The sequence below is a fragment of the Hylaeus volcanicus genome, chromosome 5 (assembly GCF_026283585.1).
Source record: "Hylaeus volcanicus isolate JK05 chromosome 5, UHH_iyHylVolc1.0_haploid, whole genome shotgun sequence".
NCBI lineage: Eukaryota > Metazoa > Arthropoda > Insecta > Hymenoptera > Colletidae > Hylaeus > Hylaeus volcanicus.
The window spans coordinates 19,527,419-19,551,697 of record NC_071980.1 but is presented as its reverse complement, the minus strand read 5'-3'; the positions used below and the strand labels follow the sequence as shown (position 1 = coordinate 19,551,697).

General features: G+C 37.9%; 1 protein-coding gene across 4 annotated transcripts in view; it reads left to right on the top strand.

Annotated features, from left to right (window-relative positions):
- The window catches only part of LOC128876184 (polypeptide N-acetylgalactosaminyltransferase 2), a 284,435-nt gene that overhangs the window by 209,182 nt on the left and 50,974 nt on the right, over positions 1 to 24,279 (top strand). For all 4 annotated transcript variants that reach the window (XM_054122326.1, XM_054122325.1, XM_054122327.1 and 1 more), the window contains 2 exons: positions 8,601 to 8,770; positions 9,741 to 9,860. In XM_054122326.1, the coding sequence (XP_053978301.1) occupies positions 8,601 to 8,770; positions 9,741 to 9,860 (290 nt within the window). The remainder of the gene's footprint in view (positions 1 to 8,600; positions 8,771 to 9,740; positions 9,861 to 24,279) is intronic.

The window sequence follows — 24,279 nt, the reverse complement described above, 5'->3', positions numbered from 1 at the left end:
TCTGCTGAGAATCCGCTGGAATTATTTGCAAGGTATATAAAAAGTGGATCAGGTGTGGCGCATTTGCTACTCACGAGGCAATATTTGTCGCCCAGGATTAGCAAATGGATGAACGTCGTCGTTTTCCATTTTCCCTGGATTTTCTCCGAGAGATCCACGAGTTTCAGCGGACTGCGACGATTATTTCGCGACAATCGCGGTCAGGTCGGTCGCTGGAGAGAAAGAAACGCAGAAAATATACCATTAATTTTAATTGCTCGCCGTAACTCGTGCCGTCACACGTTAATTACGCCGCGGGTATATATAATAAGCGTTTCGTTCCATTGGCCGTCGAATTATTCAGAATGTAATTTTACGGGTAATTGGATCTATGGAAGCCACTGGATCGCTGCGACTACTTCGTTGCGAAAATTACGGCGGTTCTCGCGGAAACATTTTCAGTCTGAATGGGCCGTTAATTCGATGGAAATTTGATCGGCGAATTAGATATTAGCGATATCCTCTTGAATATTGGAAATTTACGAACATCGAAATTGGCGAATTCATTGATTGGTCCTCGTTGGTGCGAAACGGGATTGATAGAGAGCATTCGTGATTCGTTAAACAAATTTGCACGGTTCGACGATTCTGAAAATTCAACTCGCATTTGGTGACGTGGATTGAAATATCATGGCCGTTACGTAAAATTAATAAGCCATAGGAAATTAATTTATTATCAATGAATGCACAGTAATCCTTCATTAAATGTTATAGATAATTCATAAGTAGAATTAGCCACTCCTATGTATGTGCCTATGTGTCCTATGTATTCATTGCGAAATTTTGGTTCAATATTGGCTTTAATATTCGATATTTGTTAACTCAAATTACTTTCGAAATTTTATTACCGTTACTCTACTGATCAAATGTTTATTATGCTTTTGATACAATTATTTATATTATACGAGATACAAAATGGGGATCAGTGATTCGACTAATCCATATAAATGCGTCAAGTCATAATATTTTTAATTTAAAATACCTTTAATTAATGTTTGTGTACCATTAAAAATAAGCCAAAAAATTGAATCTAAATGACTATAAATAAATATATCTAGAATCAACAGCTCGAGTCGAACAATTGCTAATTTCGTAATTCCCTAAGAAAAATTTAATTTCAACTGTTCCCACTCAGCATAAATAATTAATTGACGCCACTTATTAAATATAAATGAGACAAGTGAAAGAGGATTTATTATGGCGAATAAAACACAACTCTGCCCCGATTTTCTTCCCTCAACCTCGCTAGACTTAACGTCGATTTTTCTGGATAAGCTTCATGCCAGTTGAAAGCTCTTTACTCCTACTTTAGGTAACCACGTAGCGTTTATTTTTCTTGCTGGGAAGCGGAACGATCCATGGGCCGGTTTCGTTCTCTTCCGCCTCTTTTCCAATGCATGGCTCGCGCGAAATAACCTGCGGAGGATCCAAAACGCGGCGAAAGAATATTTCACTGTAAAATCTTAACTGAAAATTCCCTTGATCCTCTCAATTGAAACGGCGCATAAAATATCTGGGGAAACACATTACATTTGTAGCATTTGCACGCTGCTGAGCTGGCCAGGGATTACTTTGGGATTTTTTTTGTAATAAGCATCCCCAAGTGCTAGGTTAAAGCTAGGTTATGCAATCTGCACTTATTAGAGGTATTTATTAGACGTATTCATTAAAAAAGGAATTTTTTCATTTTCTCTCTTTAGTTCTCAGCAAATAGAAAAGTCTCAGAAAATTTTTTTGTTCGCTATAGTGTTCATCCTTTCTACATATCTATATCAGTGTCTCCCTTGAAATGTGCATTTTTATGTTTTATATTTAAATTATGTGTTTTCGAAGCGAGGGTTTCTATAGTTTCACAGAATGAACCAAAATTGCTCAAATTCCCATTTTTTTAATTTACAATTTATTCATAGGATGCTCAGTTTCGAAAATAAAAATTGAAAAGTTAGACGGTCGTTGGAAAAATTAAATTTCAGGAGAAAGGTCTTCTAAGTTTTTAATTTTTATTTTTGAAACTACCCGTTCTATGAATAAATTGTAAATATACAAAAGTTCCTCCTTATCATACCTGATGAGCTGATATTTTTTATAAAATTCATACCTCTATGCCTCTTAGAATTTCCAGCAAAAATTATCCCGCGATGAAAGTGTTAATAAACAGTCTCCAGAGCCATTTCTGACACGGGTCCATACCCATCTGAAATTTCGTTCCAAATTATCAAGACACGCAGAAGCATTGCGCGATAGGAGAACTCCAAGCTCGAATCACTTCCTATGGAATTAATTACCAAAGCCGCGAGGATCCTCGAGAGATTTCTCGCGGGCGATCAAACGCGTCCTTCGCCGGCGATATTTAATCCCGAATGGACAGGACAGCGGCACGAATTTAATGCCCTCCCGTCGCGTCCGAGTGTCAGCTGTCTACTTTGTCCAGCGAGCGTATCCAGGACAGAATCCGTGCCGCCCAGTTTCTATATGCAAATCTACTCATAACTCACCGCGAACATATCGGACGGACCGCAGCGGTGGAACGCGCGGGACTTTGCCCCGTTTCCTTTCCGTGCACACCAGAAGCGATCTTCCTCGGCGCTCTTCTCCAAATGTAAATCGCCGTGGAAGGTTCCATCGCGGTCGGGGCACGCGGGAAACCACGAGGGATGGAAAAACAGACTGGAATACGGCCACTTGAGCCGGGCTTGAGACGCAGACGAGCGCATCGCGCAGGCTTCTCCAGGCAGTTATATTCGCCGCACGTACTCTGAGATTTTTATTCTATTATCAAACGGGACTCGTGAATTTTTCTGCGACGTCGTTTTCGAATGGGATATCCGAGGATTGGAATGGGAATTATTGTTAACGATTCGAATTTTTGTGAGGAAGACATTCATTGGTGAAGTTTTAAACTTCTATGGGCACGCGTAACTTTCAGATCACATGCTAATATATCCAGGTTCAAATGGTATTGTTTTACCAAATAATTGTAATTTTTTCAGAATATGACGTATACGTTTTAACTCGTATATAATGTATCTGATAATTAATAGCAATATTGATGACGGTTGACAGCGGCAATAACCTGAAATATCAAACTAATCCTTCGCAAATTGTTTGCAGAAAAAAAGATTTGATCCATAGAAGGTTTAAAGAATGTTTGGAACTGGAATGCTGAGTGGAGTCACTTTTTTATGAATTTTGTTCTGAATTATTATTTATGATACTGTTCTCAAATGTTGGACCATACTTTTAAACATACTTGAAGAAATTATGCGTGTTTTCTTAGAGAGAAACGTTAATTTATTAAACAAAATATGGGAATAAATGTTCCCCGATGAAGAAGTGAGTCATTTCATAAAATAGAAATAGTGTTGGCATGCCAGCATTCCCATACAATATACAATATAAAACAACAAGCAACATCAAAAACTTCTACAATCATATTTTTTTAGTAAACAATCACAGTAATATAAGATGAAATTAGTTTCATTAATCCAAATCTAAAAATATTTCAAACTACAAATATCAAGAAAACCATTACTAATTGTAAGTAATATATTCTTCTACCCATAATATATAATAGAAGTCATTACAAAAAATCTATAATACCCTGTATTCGTGTCTCAACTTCAAACCTTAAAATTTCAATGCGTTCGTAACAAGATTACTTCCAATAAAATAATGTCTTCTTCACCGTCCTCTAAACAAATTACTCGTACTTCATGACTTAATGACAGTTTCGAAGAGTAATTTAAATCCAACACGCTACCCTAAGCGTTCGCGAGCACGTTGAACGCAGATCATATTCGTGGCGACACAATGGACGACGACGATCGCATTCGTCCCGTGACATTAACGTTTCCAGTGACGGATGGCAGCGTCATCATAATTTACTCGTGAAAATGTGTCCTCGCGCGGGCAATATCGAAACGGGCCAATATCGTTAACTCTAATTCGCTTGTGTTTGCGCGCGCATTGTCGAAGCGGCAATAACGAGATTAATAATGCGACCCTCGTCGATAATAAACGTGAAATCACGTACCGTGGCAATATCGCGCTGCTCGATTTTGGTTAACCACGTCGAAACCAAAAAATACTGAATTACCAACCAGGCGCTGCATTATCCACTTTATTATCGTTATCGATATTTATTTTTTTCAGGAAAAAAAATGGGTAGAAAGAATATTAATGCATTTTCGTATCAAAGTAGTTTTTAGAGTGGTGCATACCGCGGGAAAATTTATTGCGTCACTCGAATGCTACTGGGAAATTGTCAAGTTTCAGGATTTTATAACTTCGTTAAAATTTGTCTCGTAGCTGTTACGATGAAAACTAAAGCGAAGCTCGAACATCATGCTTGTTGACCCCTTTGGTTGTATTTTATTTGAATTGGTTAAGTGGTACGATGTTCAAGTTTTAATTCAACTTGTTTCGTAACAGCTTTGGAATGGGTTTTAACAATGTTACGAAGGTTTGACGTTTGGTAACTTTTCAAGTAGCTTTCGAGCGATGAAATGCGTTTTTGCAGTAGTATAGAATGAGTAACACGACAAGGGACCTACTTGTTTTAATGTTTTCTTCAATTGTAATAATTCTAAAAAACGAATGGAAAATGTTCTTACTTTTAGAGTTATACATGTGCCAGATTTTGATGCATATAAAATGGTAATCACCAGAAATCTCTTCAGTTTTCTTCGACGACCTCTTAACAAACATTCTATCTACATAAATAAGAAACAATTTTTCAACGTCATCAAGCAATTGGAACATGTTACGTATTTTTTCATATAAAAATTCCTGTAAACTACCCAGTACTGCATAAACAACGATGCAAAATTTCAAACGAATATATTAAGCACATTTCGTTCTATAAAATTCCAAAACGTGGACAAATTTTCTATAGTCAGATTACAGCACCACTTGAAGAAAATTCCTATTTGCATAAATAAAGAACAGAGCAGCATTTCCAAATGTCATCGAGCAATTGGAACAATTTGTCCCGTGGACCAGCGAGATAACAATGAGTACCAACCGTTCTAGGTGCGTTTGAATGCAATCGCACGTGGTTCCTGTCGGTGCAACGAGCAGCTCTTTTTCCGTGCTTCCGTTTTTGTATCGCGGTCGGACGCGATGCTCTGGACAGAGCTTGTAGTCATTGTCCAACTCCATCGTGATAAGCTCCGTGCCGCTGCATTTCCTGGCTTCGCGTAATCGTCGCACGCGCAATGAATTTTATGACGGACACGTGCGGCGAATTTGTCAAGCGAGAAGAGATAATGCAACGTAACCGCGATCGCGTGGAACGCATCCTTTGGAATTTAGCCGATCGACCCATCGAGCATTCAATCAGAGAAAACAAAGGGATGCTTCACAGAAAAATTGAAAAAAGAGGAGAAGGTAAAATCTATTAATTTTAAATGAAACAACTCAAGGAGCATGAAGGAGAATTGTTAATTATCGTGAACGTTTCGAATGGTCTTTTGGTACTCTTCAACGTGTTAGAATATCAAAATAATTGTTGGCATTAAGGAGGTATTCTACAGTTTCGAGAAGATCTATTTTGTCGAGAACATAATTTTTAAAATATATTCGCAAAATCTTATGTCGAAATTCTTGTAATTAACAATTTTATAGCTGTTTGAAGCAGACGACGATCAACTCTGTTATTGCCTCAAGTAGATTCAATTTCAATTGAATTCTCCATTCAAAGCTGCAACTGATCACAGAACAGAATGATGTACCCAGATATATTTTAATATGTTGCATCCCCATGAATCCACAGCCTTAGGTAAAAATTGAAAAGATGCTGGTTGCGTCCTTGTGAGTCGAGAAATCGTGCGTAAACACGAAATCGGCCGTAAACACGAGATCGTCCATCGATCCGTTGAACAAAAGGGACCCTGGCGAGCAGCAAACAATCGCAAGCGTCGCAAGAGCGGGACTGTAAATGGCAATATTTTCTAGGAGGGTGGTAAATGGCGTGGCACGGATTCACGGTCAAAGACGCCGGTTTGGAGAGGCGGGGGTGGAGAGTAAATGACTCGAACGAGAACAAAGAGCGGTAGACGGAAAACGAACTGCGAAAGCCACGCGTCGGAGAAGGGGGTGGCGAAGGGAGCACAAAACACGACACAACGTGGCCACGATGAAATATTAATGCACGGGTCAGGGGCTGCATTAAACCGGAAGTGCAGTCGGCTGGTCGACGCTCGGCAAGCTGTTGCGTCCGGTTTCCTCGTGGGCCACGTGACTACGTTACGGAACGCTCGAGGCGTCGAAATAAAACTCAACTAACTGCCCTTGTATGCTATTTCTATTTCTTTTTTTCCGCTCCATTTGTTCCTCTGTTGCTTATCTCTTTGAGGTTAGGTGGATTAGAAACCACTTTCTACGTAGCTTTTATGTACGGTGGGATATTTATTTAAATTTATTGCGAGTAAATCGTTTTGGGAGAAAAAAGGAATGTTATTTGATGTTTAAGATTAATTTTGAAGCTGGTAAAACTCGAGTTTTAGTTTTATTTTCAACTGTACGCCTCGTGGAGTTAATGCAGTAAAATTTAACTCTGTGTTTGTTTAATTAATCCACTTCCTTAAAAAAATGTCTTCATTAACACTGAATGGATATTCTCTATGTGTAAGCACTCGATATCAATTGAATACTGAATCTAGTTCAGTTGGGGAATAATCATGAACGATTTCGAAGATTGTTGTAAGATTTTACTGTATCGTAAAATGAAGTAGCTAATAATATTAATTACTATCACTGCGCAAGCTTGGTCCGGTTTGAATGCCACACCCTGTATGTTTCAAACTATTACGTATGTTCTACGCGAGCATCAACTGTTTTCCATGTACGGTCTTCGAACGCTCAATAACAACTTCGTGTTTTTCTCTCAGTTCATGGCTTTTGTTACATTATTGACAAACAATAAGGTGAACATGAACGATTCTTATATTGGAGGTCTTTCACGATTGAAGTTTAACAATCTACACTTTGATGAAAACATAAGATCTACACATCTTATGACTAGATGTATACCCTATCTACTTGTCTGACCAGATACTGTCACGTTCTACTTGGCGGACCTCTGATGCGTGGATTCTACATTTTTACCAAGTTCGAAACTGTTAAACACCATCTGAAAAAAAATGATTGAAATAATTACACATCATGAAAATCAAAAATTTTGAATAGATAGCACTTAAATGAATTTTGAATTCAATTTAAATTCTAAGAACCTTGCCACTGGAAATCTTAAAAACTCATCTTTTCCCTTAAATCTAAATCAGAAATGATTATGCAAAACGAAAATAACGTGGTAAATCGAAAGTTAGATCATTGAACATATAAAAATACAAAAGTGGTTCCAGCGTAACAGTGTGAATGGCCAGAAATTAATAATTATGCGAACGCAACCCTGTATCCTGGGTCTATCAACGCACTTGAGGTCTCCGTCGTTTCATCACGATCGCCGTTGCTGGCTTTGACACGTCTACGCGGGTCAACCTGACAACCAGGGTGTTCTATATGGGGGGGAAGAGTATGAGCAAAATTCGGTGACCTATATATGTGATGCACAATGCATCCGCCGCACAAAAGGCAGCGAGAGATACGAAGTGCCTCGCGACTCGGTATCGGTGCAAAATCGATACGGCGTATCTTGACGATATGTCAATACAAAGAGCCCTGATGTGCAACGAGTTCACTCCAGCCTTACAATTGGTTCTTGTACAGAAGCCAACTAAAGGCACGGGAGCTGCGAAGGGCGAGGATTCTTCCTCATCGCTTTCGCGTCGTTAATAACCGCGTTGCAGGTCTGACTGCGACCTGCCGACAAGTTCAAACGTGTTATCGAGTCAGATATCACCGGGTGAGATGAGTATAGTGTGGTAGGAAGAGAGTAATAATTTCGAGCCTTGGTGTTGGTACCCATCAGGAAAAAGAAATGGAAATTTCTTATTTTTGTAGTAATTCTTATTTAATCTATTATGATGCAATTAATTTCAAAGCAATTTTTTCTTTCAATACGTCCCTAGAGTTTCATCCATGTAAGTATCTGAAACAAATAATTTCATAGCTTAACAACCACATGTTAGAAATAAAAAACGATACTTCAATAAAAGCACCGAGTTCGAATATACCGAAATAAATATGTGAATAGATAGAAAGTAAATCATGCTAGAATAACCCAAGTAATTTTACAAATTGAAAGCACACCTAACGAGTCTTGAACCGATTACTTGCCCACCAAAAATTATCATTTCTATTCAGGAGCCATCTGAATCGATTCCGGGATGAGAATCATGTGTGGTAGCAAACAATTAATCACGAACTCTTCGGGTATTTCGACGATGTTTACATTTTTCGAAACGAGGTTGCACGTTGTTTGCGATCTGATTGGATCGATCCTGGTCGTGTTTGGGGGGAGAAGCATTATCGCAAGAAGCGATTCGAGAAACGTCCTGCACTGTACTCTGTTGTTTGAAACGAGTGTTTGCGCAGCGCGAGCGAATTCCAGCAGAAAATTTAATAACGCCCCCGTCAAGACGATCCTTGTTTGCTTGCAGAACGAAAACAGAGCCCTGCGACTGAAAGAACCGGCGTCGTTGTCTCTCTCCGCCGGAAATTCCGGCAGCTACGTGGACCCAGATGGCACCGCCATTGTGATGTCGTCTGAGCTACTGCCTGCCCCCACACCAGACCCAAGAGTAACGTGGAACTACTTCGACGAGCAGGGGTAACGATTAAAAAATCGCTATGAAACTTGAAGTCGATTATTCGACTTTTAAAACATAAAGAAAAATTAAGTCTGCCGAGTCACGCGAGTTTAGTTGCAACTCAAAAAATAAAAATGGTCCATAGATATTCTTAGCTATGTACGCATTTACGAATTAACCCTTTAACGAGTAAGCATTTTTGGGGAATACGCAAATTTTATTTCTTATATATATATATATATATATATTTGATACCATACTTTGATACATAAACTACATAGTAAGAAATTGTATACAATATGTTATTTATTTAATAATTATGTTATATGTATTGTATATCATATTCATTTTTAAGTGTAAGTCTGAAAATTTTTTATGCTATTATTGGATAAAATATTTAAAATATCAAAATACAAATTACTGTATCAGATGAGTACTTACTTTCAAAATAAATATAAAAATCCATTTATTGCGTGGTATTCAAACCATGGGAATACACACAATGGAACAACGATACGCATAGATTGCCAGATACTCCTAATTAATATTATTTCCTTGTCATAGTGCGATTACGGCTGTGAATTTGTACTCTGTTTGCCTAGAATAACTTTGAACGCACCGGTGCGTCGTTACGCTATCTGGCACACATTAGTCAGGACGTACCAGTGCGTCCGTACTCGTCAAAGGGTTAAGTAAAACGTCCAAATGTATATTCCTACATGTAGTTTGTCTAGGTTGTTTGCATTATTTGTAAGTTTGATGAATCCACTTTTAATAATTCTGCTCTATTATTTGAAGCAGCTTTGAATAGATTTTATTCATCACCTATTATTCGGATGGAATATAATTCCTTCAGCTCTTGAATCATTACGTTCTCAATAAGCTTGCTAAATTCAAGTATCTCAAGTTTACGTTATTGCTCCTTCAGTCGGAAGCAAGCAGTCTGTTGTCATGAATAAAGAACATTTTCGCAATTATGTTGCTCTCAAGGTACGTCTCGAGAGGAGGTCTCCGAGCAGGAGAAGATCCATACGCGAGGAACAAGTTCAATCAGGAAGCATCCGATGGACTTCCGAGCAATCGCGATATTCCAGACACTCGCAGCGCCATGTAAGTTAAACCTACATATTTGATCGAGTTTCCTGTTCACGGAAATTAGTTCCTTCGACCGAGCTTCGAGGAAGTCACTCTCAAAGAATTTTTATTCGCACTGTACCATATATAGTACTTTAAATTGCATAGGCTTCTTAATTTTCTCTAGTTCAGGTGCTTCTAGTAACTCAACGACTTCTTTGCAGCGCTCTTAATGACTCAAGAATTATTTTATTTTAAATTAAGACTTAAGCTATCGTTCTTTCTAATGATTGCGACTCTAAAGCTTTATTTATTATATCCTACATCCTAGTTAAACATTTGTACTATGAAACAGGCTTTACCTTAATACTTCATATGCAGTTTATATTTATAACAAAATATAAATTATGCATTTTACTTTCGTTACTTATTCTATTCTATATTCTATATTATTCTATATTATCGCACCTTACATGCTAGACAGTCTTTCTTAAGAGCTTTCTAAAAATATTTGCTCGATTCTTGAGCTATATAAAATCCTAGTAGTTTTGTTATTTGCCTATATCACAATCAAAAATGAATTTTGAACTTGAGTAGCTCTAAATATTATACGCAATATACTTAAAAATGAAGTTACGTACTTCTCCCTCTACATACAATAAAACAAAAATAAATCGAGTGTCGTTTACCTTGATACCTCGGCAACCTTCAAACGAATCACCAAGTGGCACGCGGAAAACGTCAACGCCAAAGGACTCTGACGTGAGAAATTTGGCTACGAACACCTTCGAGCACGTTGCAACAAACTCGCATGAGCCAAAGCGATGCAGTTAACACAGCGATCGGTGAATCCCACTCCACGCCCACGCAGTCGTCGCACGAAGAGGAATAAAAATACCTTGCCCTGTCGTTCGATCAACCCTTTCATACACTATTATTGGGAACTGCGTGGGCTCCACGAGGAGAATTATTCCTCGCAAATAATCGCCAAGATCGCCGCCCAAAATTGGGATATCATGAATATGACAGATAAACGACGCTACATTCGAGCGGCGATGGAACAACGAAAACGAAGAATGAAGGCTATGTCTCGGAAGAACTAGGTTTCGTTGCGAAATTCTTCACCCTAACCCCCTATTGCACGAGTTGTATTGTATCTTAAATAAAACCAAATTTTTTGGGTATTTACTGGTCTGTAAATCGAGGCAAGTATTCCATACACTGTGCAATAGAGGATTTAAAAATCTTTGCGTTTACCAATAATTTAACACCAGTTTCTGTTTATCGTAGATTCTTCCAAAAGCGAACGAAGCAGAAAATTTGAATCTTCAAAGGCGAAAATTAACAAGGGAATTTATTTTTGTTTAATGCTTCTATTAGCTACCAAGAAAATTTATAAATTATGTCTTGTCGAGGAATCCGCCATGTTGGATAACTTTCAACGAAATTTTTAACAAGTTTTTAACACCTTTCTGGGTATTCGACTATGGCTGTGTTATTTGCATCGACGAATAATGGGTGTTTTTCGAGCATTGTCAGTTGTACCTTTTGTAATGTTTTGTATATTCATTTTACTTTATTGTACCCACGAACCATGTGTTGTGAAATATAATCGAATTTCCATATTACCGGTGGTGTTATTCCTGGCGCGTTTTCGGCATCCGCTCCGATAGAAATACCGTGACATTATTCTGGTCAATGGGGAGACAATTGACCGTTCCGATTAAACACGGCCGTTTTTCCATTGGCAGGTTGCACGAGCATTAATAAATTATTAATCCTCCGGTGAGAAACAAATATTTGCCAATGAAAATTTATGTTTCAGAGTTATTCGAGGTAGTTTTCCAACAATCATTCGTGGTTTGGCTTTGTGAATTACGTGAAACGCTTGGTGTCATTGACTTTAATGCAATGGTATTCCCATACCTCTTTTTATAGCGAACTGTGCGTCTTAAAATGAGATGCTTTTTCTTCTGGAGCAACATCTTGGAAAGTTTTGGAACAAATACAATTGTAATTAATTGAGCAAAGAAGTCAGAGACTACGATGTTCTCTTCAGAAAAAATTTATTATCCTCACACTACGAAAATTAATATTAAAAAATAGAATATACAATTAGACTTGATTTTTCTTGCTATGGATTATCAATCTCTGTCTTCTTAATAAATACAATTTTAATTCATCGAGTGTGGTAAGGAAATGAAAGGCTACGATGTTCTCTTCAGATAGAATTTATTATTCTCACATTACGAAAATTAATATTTAAAACTAAAATATAGAATTAGACTTTAATTTTGTCTTGGAATTATCAGTCTCTACCTTCTTTATCATCAGAATGTAATAACAAGTGGCTTTAACTATTCAATATACCCAACCTTAGTCCTCAAACTTTTGCTTTAGTACCAAAAAAATTTGTTTGAAACATAGTAATTCGATATAAACCTACGATGGTAGAGCTCAACATCCATTAACTACTTGCTTTGATAAAAACATCGACCACCATCCATCCTTTGCGTCGTCTCATGAAAGTCGTAGGTAATCTGAACACGCGACCTTTCAATTTTCCGTTAACGAGAGCGCTGCAATCGAGAGAGTCGTCGCTCGCGAAATTTTGCGAGGACTGCGAAACGAATTAATTAGCGGGCGACGTTGGAATAAATTCTGCCAGGGTCGCTGTTCATTCAGTTGGGGTAATCAATGGTTAATGGAACCGATCTAATTTCACCTCCGACTACTTTCACGGACCAGTAATTTATTTACCGCTTGTCTCGCCTAAACGAACCTTCCTTCCCTGTTTGTACAGCTCCTCCGTTCTGTTAGAGAGAATGCATTTTATTATTGATCAATTTTATAATTGAAATTCAGAAATGTGCAACGAGATCCGCCACTGGGGCAGCGCGTTGCCGACGGAGTCAAATTAAAGAGTCAATCACACAGCGATCGAGAAATTCAATGCGTTCTATCTGAAGTGAATTTCTATTTTATTTAAAATATTTTTATTTAACTGAACGCGATTTTGTTTAATTGACAGGAATAGATTTTTTTTTTCTAATACAACTATATTCAATTGAATAGAATTTTGTTTCATTTAAATTGATATTGTTTAACAGACTAGAATCCTATTTATCGAATGCTCGAATCTGAAACAATGTCACGATTATATTAAATACAATTTAATATCATTCTCGGATAACGGAATAATGGCCATTATTTGACGAGATAATGTTCATAAATCTATGAAATGGTATGAAGGCGAAAATGAAAATTAGTGTTACATAATGTAACCAAATTTCAATTTAGAACGTGGAGGCAAAGAATCGAATTAAACCTTTCCTCCGGAAGAAGGGACAGCGAAACGTTTATCCAATCGTTATCAGGTGAAATATTGTTGAGGATCAAAAGCACAAACGTGTCGGAGTACAACACCATTGCAATGCTTTTGTTCCTTTACGATACTTAACCGAACAGTTATTGGATAAACATTCCAATGTCCTTTCTTCCGGAAGAGAGATTTTATTGAAATTCTCTCTTTACACCGCGAAGTGTAAGTTTCGAAATTGAACTTTTATTGTACTATACTTCGCAAATTTCTGATTTTATGACGAGGGAGAATATAATTTTACGCTTAAATAAAACTTACATCTTAACGAAACATATTTTGTAATCTTTATCTTCGCCTTAACGATACAAATTTGCGATGTCCAGTTTGAGAATTTTATTATTTTCGTCAATACTCGGTATTAGAAACGTAAAATATCTGCCAGTCACGAATGTGTTAAAAATGTGTCAATGTATAGATACAGAATTAATTTCTCTATCTAATATATCAATTTCTTGTTCGACCTTAAAAGTCAACATCTCAAAGGTTATACAATTTTATATGAAACATGATTGTCGCGACCATTGAATACCGGGTGGGAATGAACCATTCATTCTCTAGGGAGCGAAGCTTCGATCGATACCACTTCGAAATCGAAAGGGTAACGTTGTATTCTGCGAGCTCGGAATGTATTTTCCGTTCCCGCCTTTCCGACTGTCTCCGTCGAGGCAAGAGGGCTCTTCAATCCTCCACGGTGATCTAATTTCCTGGGGTACTCTAGCTACCCTTTCACCCGTCGGCTGTATCCTGTTTCCCGCGAACAGAGGCGTTCAACAAGTACCGAAGCTCGACGGCGATCCCCCTAGACGGAGTCTAAACCCTCGAGGTCTCTTTAGGTCTCGCCTAACAAAAATTTTCGAGCGTGCTGCTCGAAAATAATTAAAAAACTCGAAAGAACTATCTCAGACGAATCGAAATGATTCTACGCAATATTTTATATTGGATATTTATCTGCATTATCTCTTGTATAGAAAAGTTTGTAGTTAGCAATAGGGGTGGTTTGCAACTTGGAAGACTTAGGAGTTCCCCGTAGTAAATCGATCACCCTTTCGTCCTGGAGAGGGGGATTTTTATGAAACTGAAGTAAGTTGTTGTCCACGCGAAATTAGGAAGGGTTTAAGTCATCACTTTGTTGGTTTCATATTTGTTTAAAAGATGCGAGACGTCAAAATTTCGATGTTTCTTATTTTTAAGAAAGCTGGGTTGACTGCAGAAACCAATTTTTATCTTCGATTTGTTTCTTGTTTCATTGAAAAGCGATTGGTGTTTCGAGATGGATTGTGGTTAGTTGGCAAATTTGTCATCCTCCTCTTCGTTTCTTTTGCTACACTCTGTACCGATACTGATGAAAACCGCATAGCGATAATTCCGTTCTCTCTATACCAATTTCGTGGATACACTTCCGCGGATCAGTTTACGGCGTTTGGGAATCGTAGGGGGTCGTTTTTGAAATGAGAGAGACTCCGATAGCCAGTCGAACCGCAATGTTATAAAGTCGGGTTCGAGGGTGTGATAACGGAAACCTCAGGAACCTGCAGGGTCCACTTGCCGGCAGCATTGCAACGTTCTCTCAATGGAGTCGTTTAACATTTACATAACATTCGGCGGTATCGGGTTTTCGAGCAATCGACGTTTGCTGAACGTTATAGACGGCGTAACGATGCAAATGTCGTTTGAACAACAATTTACTTCCTCCCTCCCCTCCCACTTCCGTTGTTTGCGTTACAATGAATATTAATGGGCTCGCAGTTTCACACGTTACATTCGACGTTCTTTACGAGTTCATTTCGTCGGTTCCACTTCGCTACCATGAAGAACTAATGCGATGTATGATCTGGTAATTCGTAATCTGCATTGTTCATCGTCCTTGGAAAATATTTCGTTTAAATATTTATGTGTAATTGTAAAATGTATTATATAAATTATATATAATTCCTTGCAAACTTATGTACCTACAAAAATTAAACTTATATATTTATTTCACAATATCTTTTATATTATATACTACCAATCATGAGTATTATTAGAGGTTATTCAACCTGCTAGCAAAAACATACAGAAAATAAGCTGATAGTCTATACAATACCATTGTCACTCACTCATTACCAAAAAACCTAACACGCATATTCTCACTTTACCTTGCATATCACGCGAGCAAAGAAACAAAAACCATACAGCAATTAAATAAGACTGAATTTAAAAATATTACTCATTTTCTTCTGAATTATCGCCGAATTACATTTTTTCTTTGTACGTCGCGACTTCAGAATGCGTCACATTTCTATAACATCACGACTTACTCATATTCCGTCGAATATAATTGAATGCGAAACAACATTGCGAGCATCACAGGCGCGCGTCAAAAAGTACTTCGTCTCTCATGAATTATTTACGAGCCCGGGTTTCATCTTGACTGATCGATTCCCGTCCCAATGTTCCTTATACCGTCTGTTGCCGATAATGGAATAGTTGTATTGCTTGTACGTAACATCGAAAACTAAAATATTTATGCACCTGTCTCGGCGCACCGCGTTCGAATGCGCCAACCGTTGCATTAAACATGTCAATGGGACCTGCTTCCCAGAAGAGTAGGAATCGTGGGAGAAATTTCACGCGGCTTTGATCGCGCCTGACTTCTACCCTCGTAGCGAAACTCTGAACGATTCATCCGTCCTCGATTTCCTCTCCAATCTCTTTTCGATGCATCGTAATTTCCGTCGATGAAAGGAGCCTGTTGGAAAAACTTTTGCAACTAGTTCAAAATATTACAAAAAATGATGTTATACTCTTTTAGGGGTTAATCGAATGCCTCTTGAGGCTTCAAAAATAAGAAAGGAATTAAGTGGTAATTTTGTACATTATTTTTTAATTTTTCTGTGTAATGGATTGATCATGTGTTGAAGAAGTGAAATCATTTGGCAATTTTTATGGAGGTGTCACAAAAATTAAAAGTTTGCAACGACGTGACATGTTCTATTTTAAATTGATCTAAGTATAAATACATCCTAAATAAAAATACACTTTCTTATAATTTTCATAAAAATTCCTACATCACTTTAGAGTGGTTGCTAAATTGTTCACCTCGTTAGCCATGGTATTAATTACCAATTACAGTACCTTGGCATTTATTAATCCTGGTATCAATAAGTCGTGTTATTAATCAAATTTGAATTTCCCGTGAACATTTCTTTCAACCACTCACGTTTCTGAGAACGATTTATTTTATCGCCCAATAAATCGGTCCCTTTGAACTTCGCAACGTGAAGGAAGTATGAATCTTTAACCTCCATCGATCTTTCGAGCAGTTAATTAACGATCTTCTTGGAAATGCTGAAGAAACCTGCGGTACAAGATAAATGGAACCCCTCGCAATGGGCGACATGGTCGATAAAAATTTCAGTAATTCGTCGCAATCGAGTAACCAGCGTCGAGGACCTCATTACTTTTCGTTTGTCTTCGCCGGGGTAGCCTTACGTAACGCGATGAAATATTCAAACCTCGATGAAAAGTTACTTCGTGGTCCATGGAAGCGCGAGGAGACCCTAGAACACGACGCTCTTACGACAATCCGGAAGAATAACTGGTAAAAGGGAACCGGAATATTTTTTGAAAAACGAGCAAAAAGTCTCGAACCACGGTAAGTCAGCACTCCTCGCTGGAGTTTTCCTGCGCAGCTTTGTTGCGTGAAATATCGAGGAAACCGTTCGATTCTAATTGATTCGAGCATTTGTTTGTAGGTTTCTTAGTTGGAATTCGCCAGGATTTCGAAAACAGCGAAGGCTTCAGAAATTAACTGAAAGTTGAGAAAGGTTGTTTTCACAGTTTATTAAATTATATTATTTAGAATAGAGGAGTTGAAAATATTCGAACTGATTATTATTTTGTATTTATCATAGTCTCTTACCTGCAAAGTAATAATAGTACAAATACCTTCATTTGGTTTGTTTGAGATATTACAATTTAAAGCGGTTTAATTCAGTTGTGTTTTAAAAATGTTTATTCCAAGTGTCTATGAATTGATCAGAAAATACTATTAATAACAGAAACTGAGGGAGAATACTAAATTATATAGAGGACTGTATGAAAATTGTAAAAAAGTAATACGTAAAATATTTAACGTAAGGCAATATGCATTGTGTTCCATTTACTACGCTTGCAGTGCTGTCTGACCAATTACGTCTCATTCCACTTGCGCGCTCGATTATTTTCCTCCTCGATCGAACCACCAGTAATTGCTCACAAAAAATCTATACATTTATAACAAAATACACCGGATATTAATCAGGTTCATCAACAGATACAAATAGTATAAATATTGAATTTAATTTTCATTACTGATTGTCGCTATTTCACCCCGCGAGTAACATTTCTCTCAATAAGTACACATGACCCAATTCTGATTATTTCTGTCAACTATTTTCAAAAATTGTTTAATTTTAGAAAAGACACGTTACTCGGTTCATGAATTTAATTATAAAGCGAATTGTCATACCGAAAGTCTTGGATATTCGATTCACCAAAGGGAATGAGTGAGTTTATACATAAGTCGTGTTGCAAGGAACGAGGAATACTTTTTCCTTCTACGTAAAAATGAATCGGGCCACGAGACTGCCGAGGCTCTCAAAGACGTGATCAAGGACGACATCTTGTCCGATGCACTCGACCAACGGAATAGAACACGGCCACGATTTGCCGAGACTCTGAAGTCACTGCTCGCGACGGCAGTTAATCGCTGAAGCAAACAGAACAAAGGGGACCAAATTAACTTTCCTCGAAGAATAACCATACATTCCAATCGTACCTCTGGTGATACAATAACCGTTCCAATGCAGATGGAATGAGAAACTTTAAGAGGTTTATTAGAAGAGGATAGTATTTTTGAGAATATAAAATATTCACGTATTTAATATGGAGTAACGAATTAAATATTTATATAAGTATTGTAATAATTCGAAGGAATAAGAAGATTAATTATGGTAAGAATGTACTGTTTTCTATTGTTCAGAATAAAAGTGGGAAATGATAGATAAGTACAATACCTCTTGTGAATAAATTAATACTATCGAGCCATTCGATGGCCAGTCTATTATACTTTATTTACATGTACAAGTCATGGTGTATTAATTTTATTCATACATTAACTATATCATGTTATACATACTATTAACATTCCTAATGCTATACCATGATTCAGCGTAATCTATACATAAGAATAATATATTCCATCTATACGAATACTATTGTTAAAATATACAAAAATCTATTCTTATCCATCACTTCCCATTTATTATTTCCAAAAGACAAAAATACACCAAATTCTTACCATAATTGCTTAATAATACACCATTCGAATTTATTTTATCAAGAGCCCCCTTTTCTGACGTTGGAAAAAACCAAAACAGAAAGACTCAAGAGAACAGTATTATCCTTCTCGAAATAGGATGGTTGGCAACCCCCAGCATCAGCACCAGAGGAGGAGGGTTACCATACACTCTTCGATAAGACTGAATCGCGAGGGAAACTGATTTCTCTCGGACGGGGAACGCGACAGCCGCCACAAGATCCCATGGAAACTGCTCGTTTCGCGATATCAGCCTCGTTGGAAACGGCTTCGACGGCGATTCGCTCGCCGCTGGATCCTCGAATCCGTCGAGGCTCCCATCGCGCCTCCCCCGCCCCTCTGTTCCAACGACCACGTCCTCTTTTCTCCGCGCCGCCGTTGTTGTTCCCATTGCATCCACGATCGAGACCAGCCGCGGTTATTGCGAAATATAATGGGCACAATACCCGGGAAACACGTTCGCGGATTTGGCGATTGTTGACGGTTCAAGTGCCGCGGATTTAGGATATCGAATTGGATGCCCCGCGAAGAGGCGATCGATGCTCGCTAGAGAGGGCTCGAAACGAAATTCAGCCATACGCGAGAGATTTGCGAGTTTTACTTTACGGCTACTGTTCGACAACAGATGGAGAACTATTGCAATCGGTCAAAATTTGCACCGTTTGAATTTTTCGAGTTCTTTTTTGAGGACCCCTCAAGTCCAAATATGTGAACAACATTCTGTATTTATGGAGGTCTGTTCTGGTTTATTTATACATGTTGTAAGTTCGTTTTATATTTCAGCAGTGGTTTATCAGAGGGTTAATTTTTAATTAGGATTAGCCAGTTCTAGTTTTTTGCACTTTACACTTGAGAAAGAAGAATCATATTAAAATCCTCTATCCGCGGTTAATCGTTCTCTCTCTCCATCTCTCTGCAGTTTCTAAATGGCACTCCAATGCGTCGATAATTCTTCGCAAGGCATCTCGTGTAGGGAAGTAAATGTACTAACTAACTGAATCTACACTCTGATTGCTTAACAAACTATTTAAATAACGAAGCATTGAGTTTCCTGGCATTGTTCAATCCATTTTCCAGGTAAAATACTAAAAAAAGATAAAGAAAGGATATGCTTGGATATAAGACTTGTATCTATATAAAATGAACAATTAAATTGATAAACAGAAGAAAGGAAATTCTGAATAAGAAATGCAATAATTTCACAATAAAATGAACATTAATATACTAGGACGATATTTATCCTCTTCACAAGATTTTGTAATACCTTGAAGATTGCTCAAAACTACGACCAAATTGGTGGAAGTTAAACCCAACAAAATTACACCTCAATCTCAATATTATCTCTTCCTATCCCTATGATATTAAATTAATAAATAAACGAACGCAACTTCTTGTATCTACTTATTAAAGAAAATTTAGTTTTATTATACTAGAAACCACCGAAATATGTGAAAATGATTCGAATCTATCAATTTCTGAGTCAGCCCACGTCTATTGATAGCTCTACTATGTTATAAAAATTTACAGATCGCGTACACGTAAGAGTTAGAGAGATGGAAAATCTAACTAACTAAACTAACTGAATTAAGTTTTAATTGTTCCAATCAGTAGATATTAAAATATAAAAAAATATCTCACGACAAGCTGTGTAACGGGACGTATTTATTCTGTTACTACCCACCCATTTCATCGGCGCACAGCATTTTTCACCATATAACGTGACATGAATTTCGGCTGTTCGAAAATAAAAAGATTTTCAATTTTAAAAGGATTCACGATTCTAGAACCCACGAAGAAGACTTCAAAGCATCAACTAACCTCTGATCGTGCAATTATCCGCTCTGGCCAGCATCGCTCGACGAGCAGAGTGCAACTACGTTATTTTTACTGCCGATTATGCGTGGCTCGCTCCCCTGCAGCACTCTGTGGACGCTTTCCGCGTGAGTAAACTTATACCTAGTCGCCCACGGTTCGCTTTATCGCCCCATAAAAGGGAGCAAAACTTTATTAGTCCGACGACCCGGCCTCTCGATCGATCGAATTCCCGATAAAGTGAACTAATGAAACAAACGTTTCGACTCGAGGGACTTCAGGAAGCGACTAGGCCGTTGAGCGATACCCAAACTCGCTGAATATTTCCACAAAAGGTTCCAGAGTGGTTGCCATAAGTTCCCTGGGAACTGCGAACAGAACGAATCTCCGGAAGCCTTGCTTGGAAAGTCGAATTAAAACAGTGAAAAATATATTTTTAGGCTAATATAATACACAGAATAATGAAAATAAATAGAATTTACCTGTTACAAATATTACAATTTCTAAAATATTCAAAGTAGTTTTATTTAAGCAACCTGCGTCTATTTATTTTAACATTATCCACTAAACAATTGCATAACCATCCTTCCACCCAACCACACGTTCTCAATGATTACTCCTATGACGTATGAGATTCACTTCAATCAAATATTAAAAATTACCAACGGAAACAGAAAAACTCAAGAGCAATGTACACTGATATTATTCCATCTAAAGAGCAGTCAATTCATAGCCAATTATAAATTATTCGCACAGGAGCAGAGTAATTTAGTCGAACGGAGGATCCTGTAATTATACTTTGAGTAGTATATCTTTCTCCCTTTCACGAGCTGCAATTAACATCGTTGCGATGGTAAACATGTTCCACGAAGGAACAAGAGACTAAATTGAGACTTTTATTAAAGCTACGGTTGTAACGTTTTGCTCTCTGTAATAAGCTGAAATTTCGAGACGCTTCCCACAGTTAGACGCAGAGAAAATCCGTTTCTCGATCGACGATACCGTCCGTAAAGTACACCGCATTCGCTGGCGAGCAAGCAGCCACTCGGCTACAATTACGCATTATTAACGATCGCTTATAATCCAGCGAATTCCTCAATTAATGGCGGCGGTCCTCCGTAATTAATAAAACCGTCATGAATTTCAATATTGAATTTCCAGCGGATTTTCATTTCAGCCTCGGATCCCCGTGTCCGCTCCGAAAGGACAATTAAAGTGTTTGCTCGGAAGATTAATTAAAACGAACAACGACCCAGACGCGGCGTTATCGTTGAATTTATTATAAATTTATCGATAACAGAAAAATATGTATTCTGTTATCCAAATATTTCCGAAATGCATTCCTCGCGTTTTGGAGTGAAAAAGGCTGAACGATTTTTAGAGACACTTTGTTAGTGGTTCGTCAATTAACCAGTGTCTATTGCGTAATTATTAGAAATATGAAGTGAATACTAACAATTGAAAGTAATAACAACTCTGATACAGGACCTGTTAAATATTACAGAAACTCTCATAAGGGTGATAAACGAGCAATCTAGAACCTACCACCTAATATTTAATTAAAATTAACTAAACAACACAAATTCATTTTCCATTTCGTATTCAAACTTGCTTCATTTCGAATATTTTGAGTCGAGGATCCGAAAGGACAATCAAAGTGCGGGAAGGAAAGATTAATTAAAACGAACGACTGTCCCATGTCTGAAGGGGAATGGAATGTTATCAAAGCGTCACCGAAACGTCCAAAAACAAAGTTCACGCGTAGAAGCTCGAGTCATTAGGACACGGTCCCTTTGTTAGCGTTGGAAACTGCGGGTAATTAGGGATCCGCTCGCAAATAGTTCGTCCAGTCGTTCGACCAGCCAAAGGGCGCCTGGATTAAAAGGTTGAAAAGGAGGCGAAGAGACTACCAGCAGCGACGACGGAAAGCAGAGGACTCTGCTCGCTCGCGTAGACTTTTGTAAATCCCGTTGCGCTAACCAGCGATCATTCTTTTTTTTTTTTTTATCTCGATGAAAGAGCTCCTTTGACGGACGACTTCCGTCGACGTGGCATCTTTGAGAGAGCCAAGAGGCTCCAGATAAGACGAAGCCAGCGGCTCTTCGCGAATTTCTGCGAGGCTAAGCATCCTCGGTGACATTTCGAGTGCTCAGACAGGATCAAGAAATCACGTGGTCGCGAGTCGCGATCTATTCTGACGGGTGCAACTTTGACCTTGTTGAAACGTGAAATTGAAGTTATAGGTTTAAATGAGCTCGTTTGGAAAGGTTGAATGTGCAATTTTTAAATTTAACAGGGGTGACAAGAGAACATGGAACAGATATTATTATACATTCGTGATATATTAGAATCACACTCTAATGGTTGTGTGAACTGGTTTATTCAATACTATGGACTGTATAGGATGGTTTAGAATTGTATACAGGATGTTAAAAAAAAACATTCAATATTTATATGGTATTCAGGTCATACTGTACTGAGTAAAAAAGCTTTAGTAAACATAGGTCGAAAGGTCAACCGTTTCAGAGATATGAACATTTTTGTTTGCTAGTATCATGTTTTATATCCCCACTATTCCTAGAGGGGAAGTTAAAATATTATAAGCAAGTTTCCCACTAGTCTGCGATTAACTCATTATTGCATCGATAATAGATGAATCTACAAAATCGTCAAAATGCATTTAAAATATACCTGTATATCATTGTTCGAATCGCCGTGGCTTTCGTTTGGTTCGACATCAACCTTTTATAGCTCCAAGCAAAGATAAATGGACGTGCATCACTCTCGTAACGAGCGGTTTGAATAACGATCGCTAGCGCACGGTAAACTATGGATGATATTTATCAAATTTCCAAATCAAATTTCACAAACAACGATATTAATGGCACGTAGAAGTAATCATGCCTCTCACGGTATATCTACATAGAGAAACAGACTTGAATTAACCTGAAGCTCCAAGAAGAAAGGGCCCAACATGTTTGTTGAATGCAATCAATTTATTCAAACTCTAGTACCTTCAAATTAATCGTATATTTGAAATTCCACTATACAAAAACTCAAAGGGTGACGTGAGTGAAGATGAGAGGTAACAACACAAAAGACGAACAAGAATTTCAACGTGTTTCTACGAAAAACAAACATTGTCCAAGCACTCAGAGTTTAAGTAAGCACCCTTGGGAACGCTTTGAAGTAACTGGCATGTAAATTTGCTTCTGCAGTATGTTCCAGTTTCGCGTCGAAGCAACAAACAACCCCGCGGAAAACGTTTTATTTTTCTACCCTTTGTGCACGTCCTCCAAATCGCTACGAAAATTGAAAAACACCATTCGAGAAAAGGAGGTTTCATTTCCTGGTTCTGGTACCTAGAGTAACTTTTCCCGTACAATCCTATGGAACTTGCGATTTTTATTCTTAGTACATACTTTTGCTTACACGATCCGGCTACTTTGTGCACATGAAGACGAGTTTTCCTCCAAAACTACAGTATTAGGATTCATTTTTGTATTTTTTCCATACTAATTTTTAGTCGATGTTAACCCTAATAATTAAATTACATTAGTACGAGAATAAAATAATTCAGGTCTGAAAGGGTTAATCAAGGCGGTAGAACCACTGACTGAGCTACGTTACTAACAAAGAGCTACGTTTCACACATTTTCTGTCAGTATCTGTCTTTAATTTTTATCTAACTTTTGATGAGGACAAGAAGAAAAAAGAACCAGAGATCACCGAAAATGGAATGAACGCAAACTTCCTGTTGTTCGTTTCACGCCTGAAAATAAATGCATGTACACTCGGATGCAGTGGTTTGCACCTGGGAAAACTAATCATCCAGCTTACAGGCGACAGTATAATTGTGTTTGCTTTCCATTTAAGTTGTTTGCGCTTCTGTTTACCCCGTAGCTAGCACGGGCCTCTCCTCC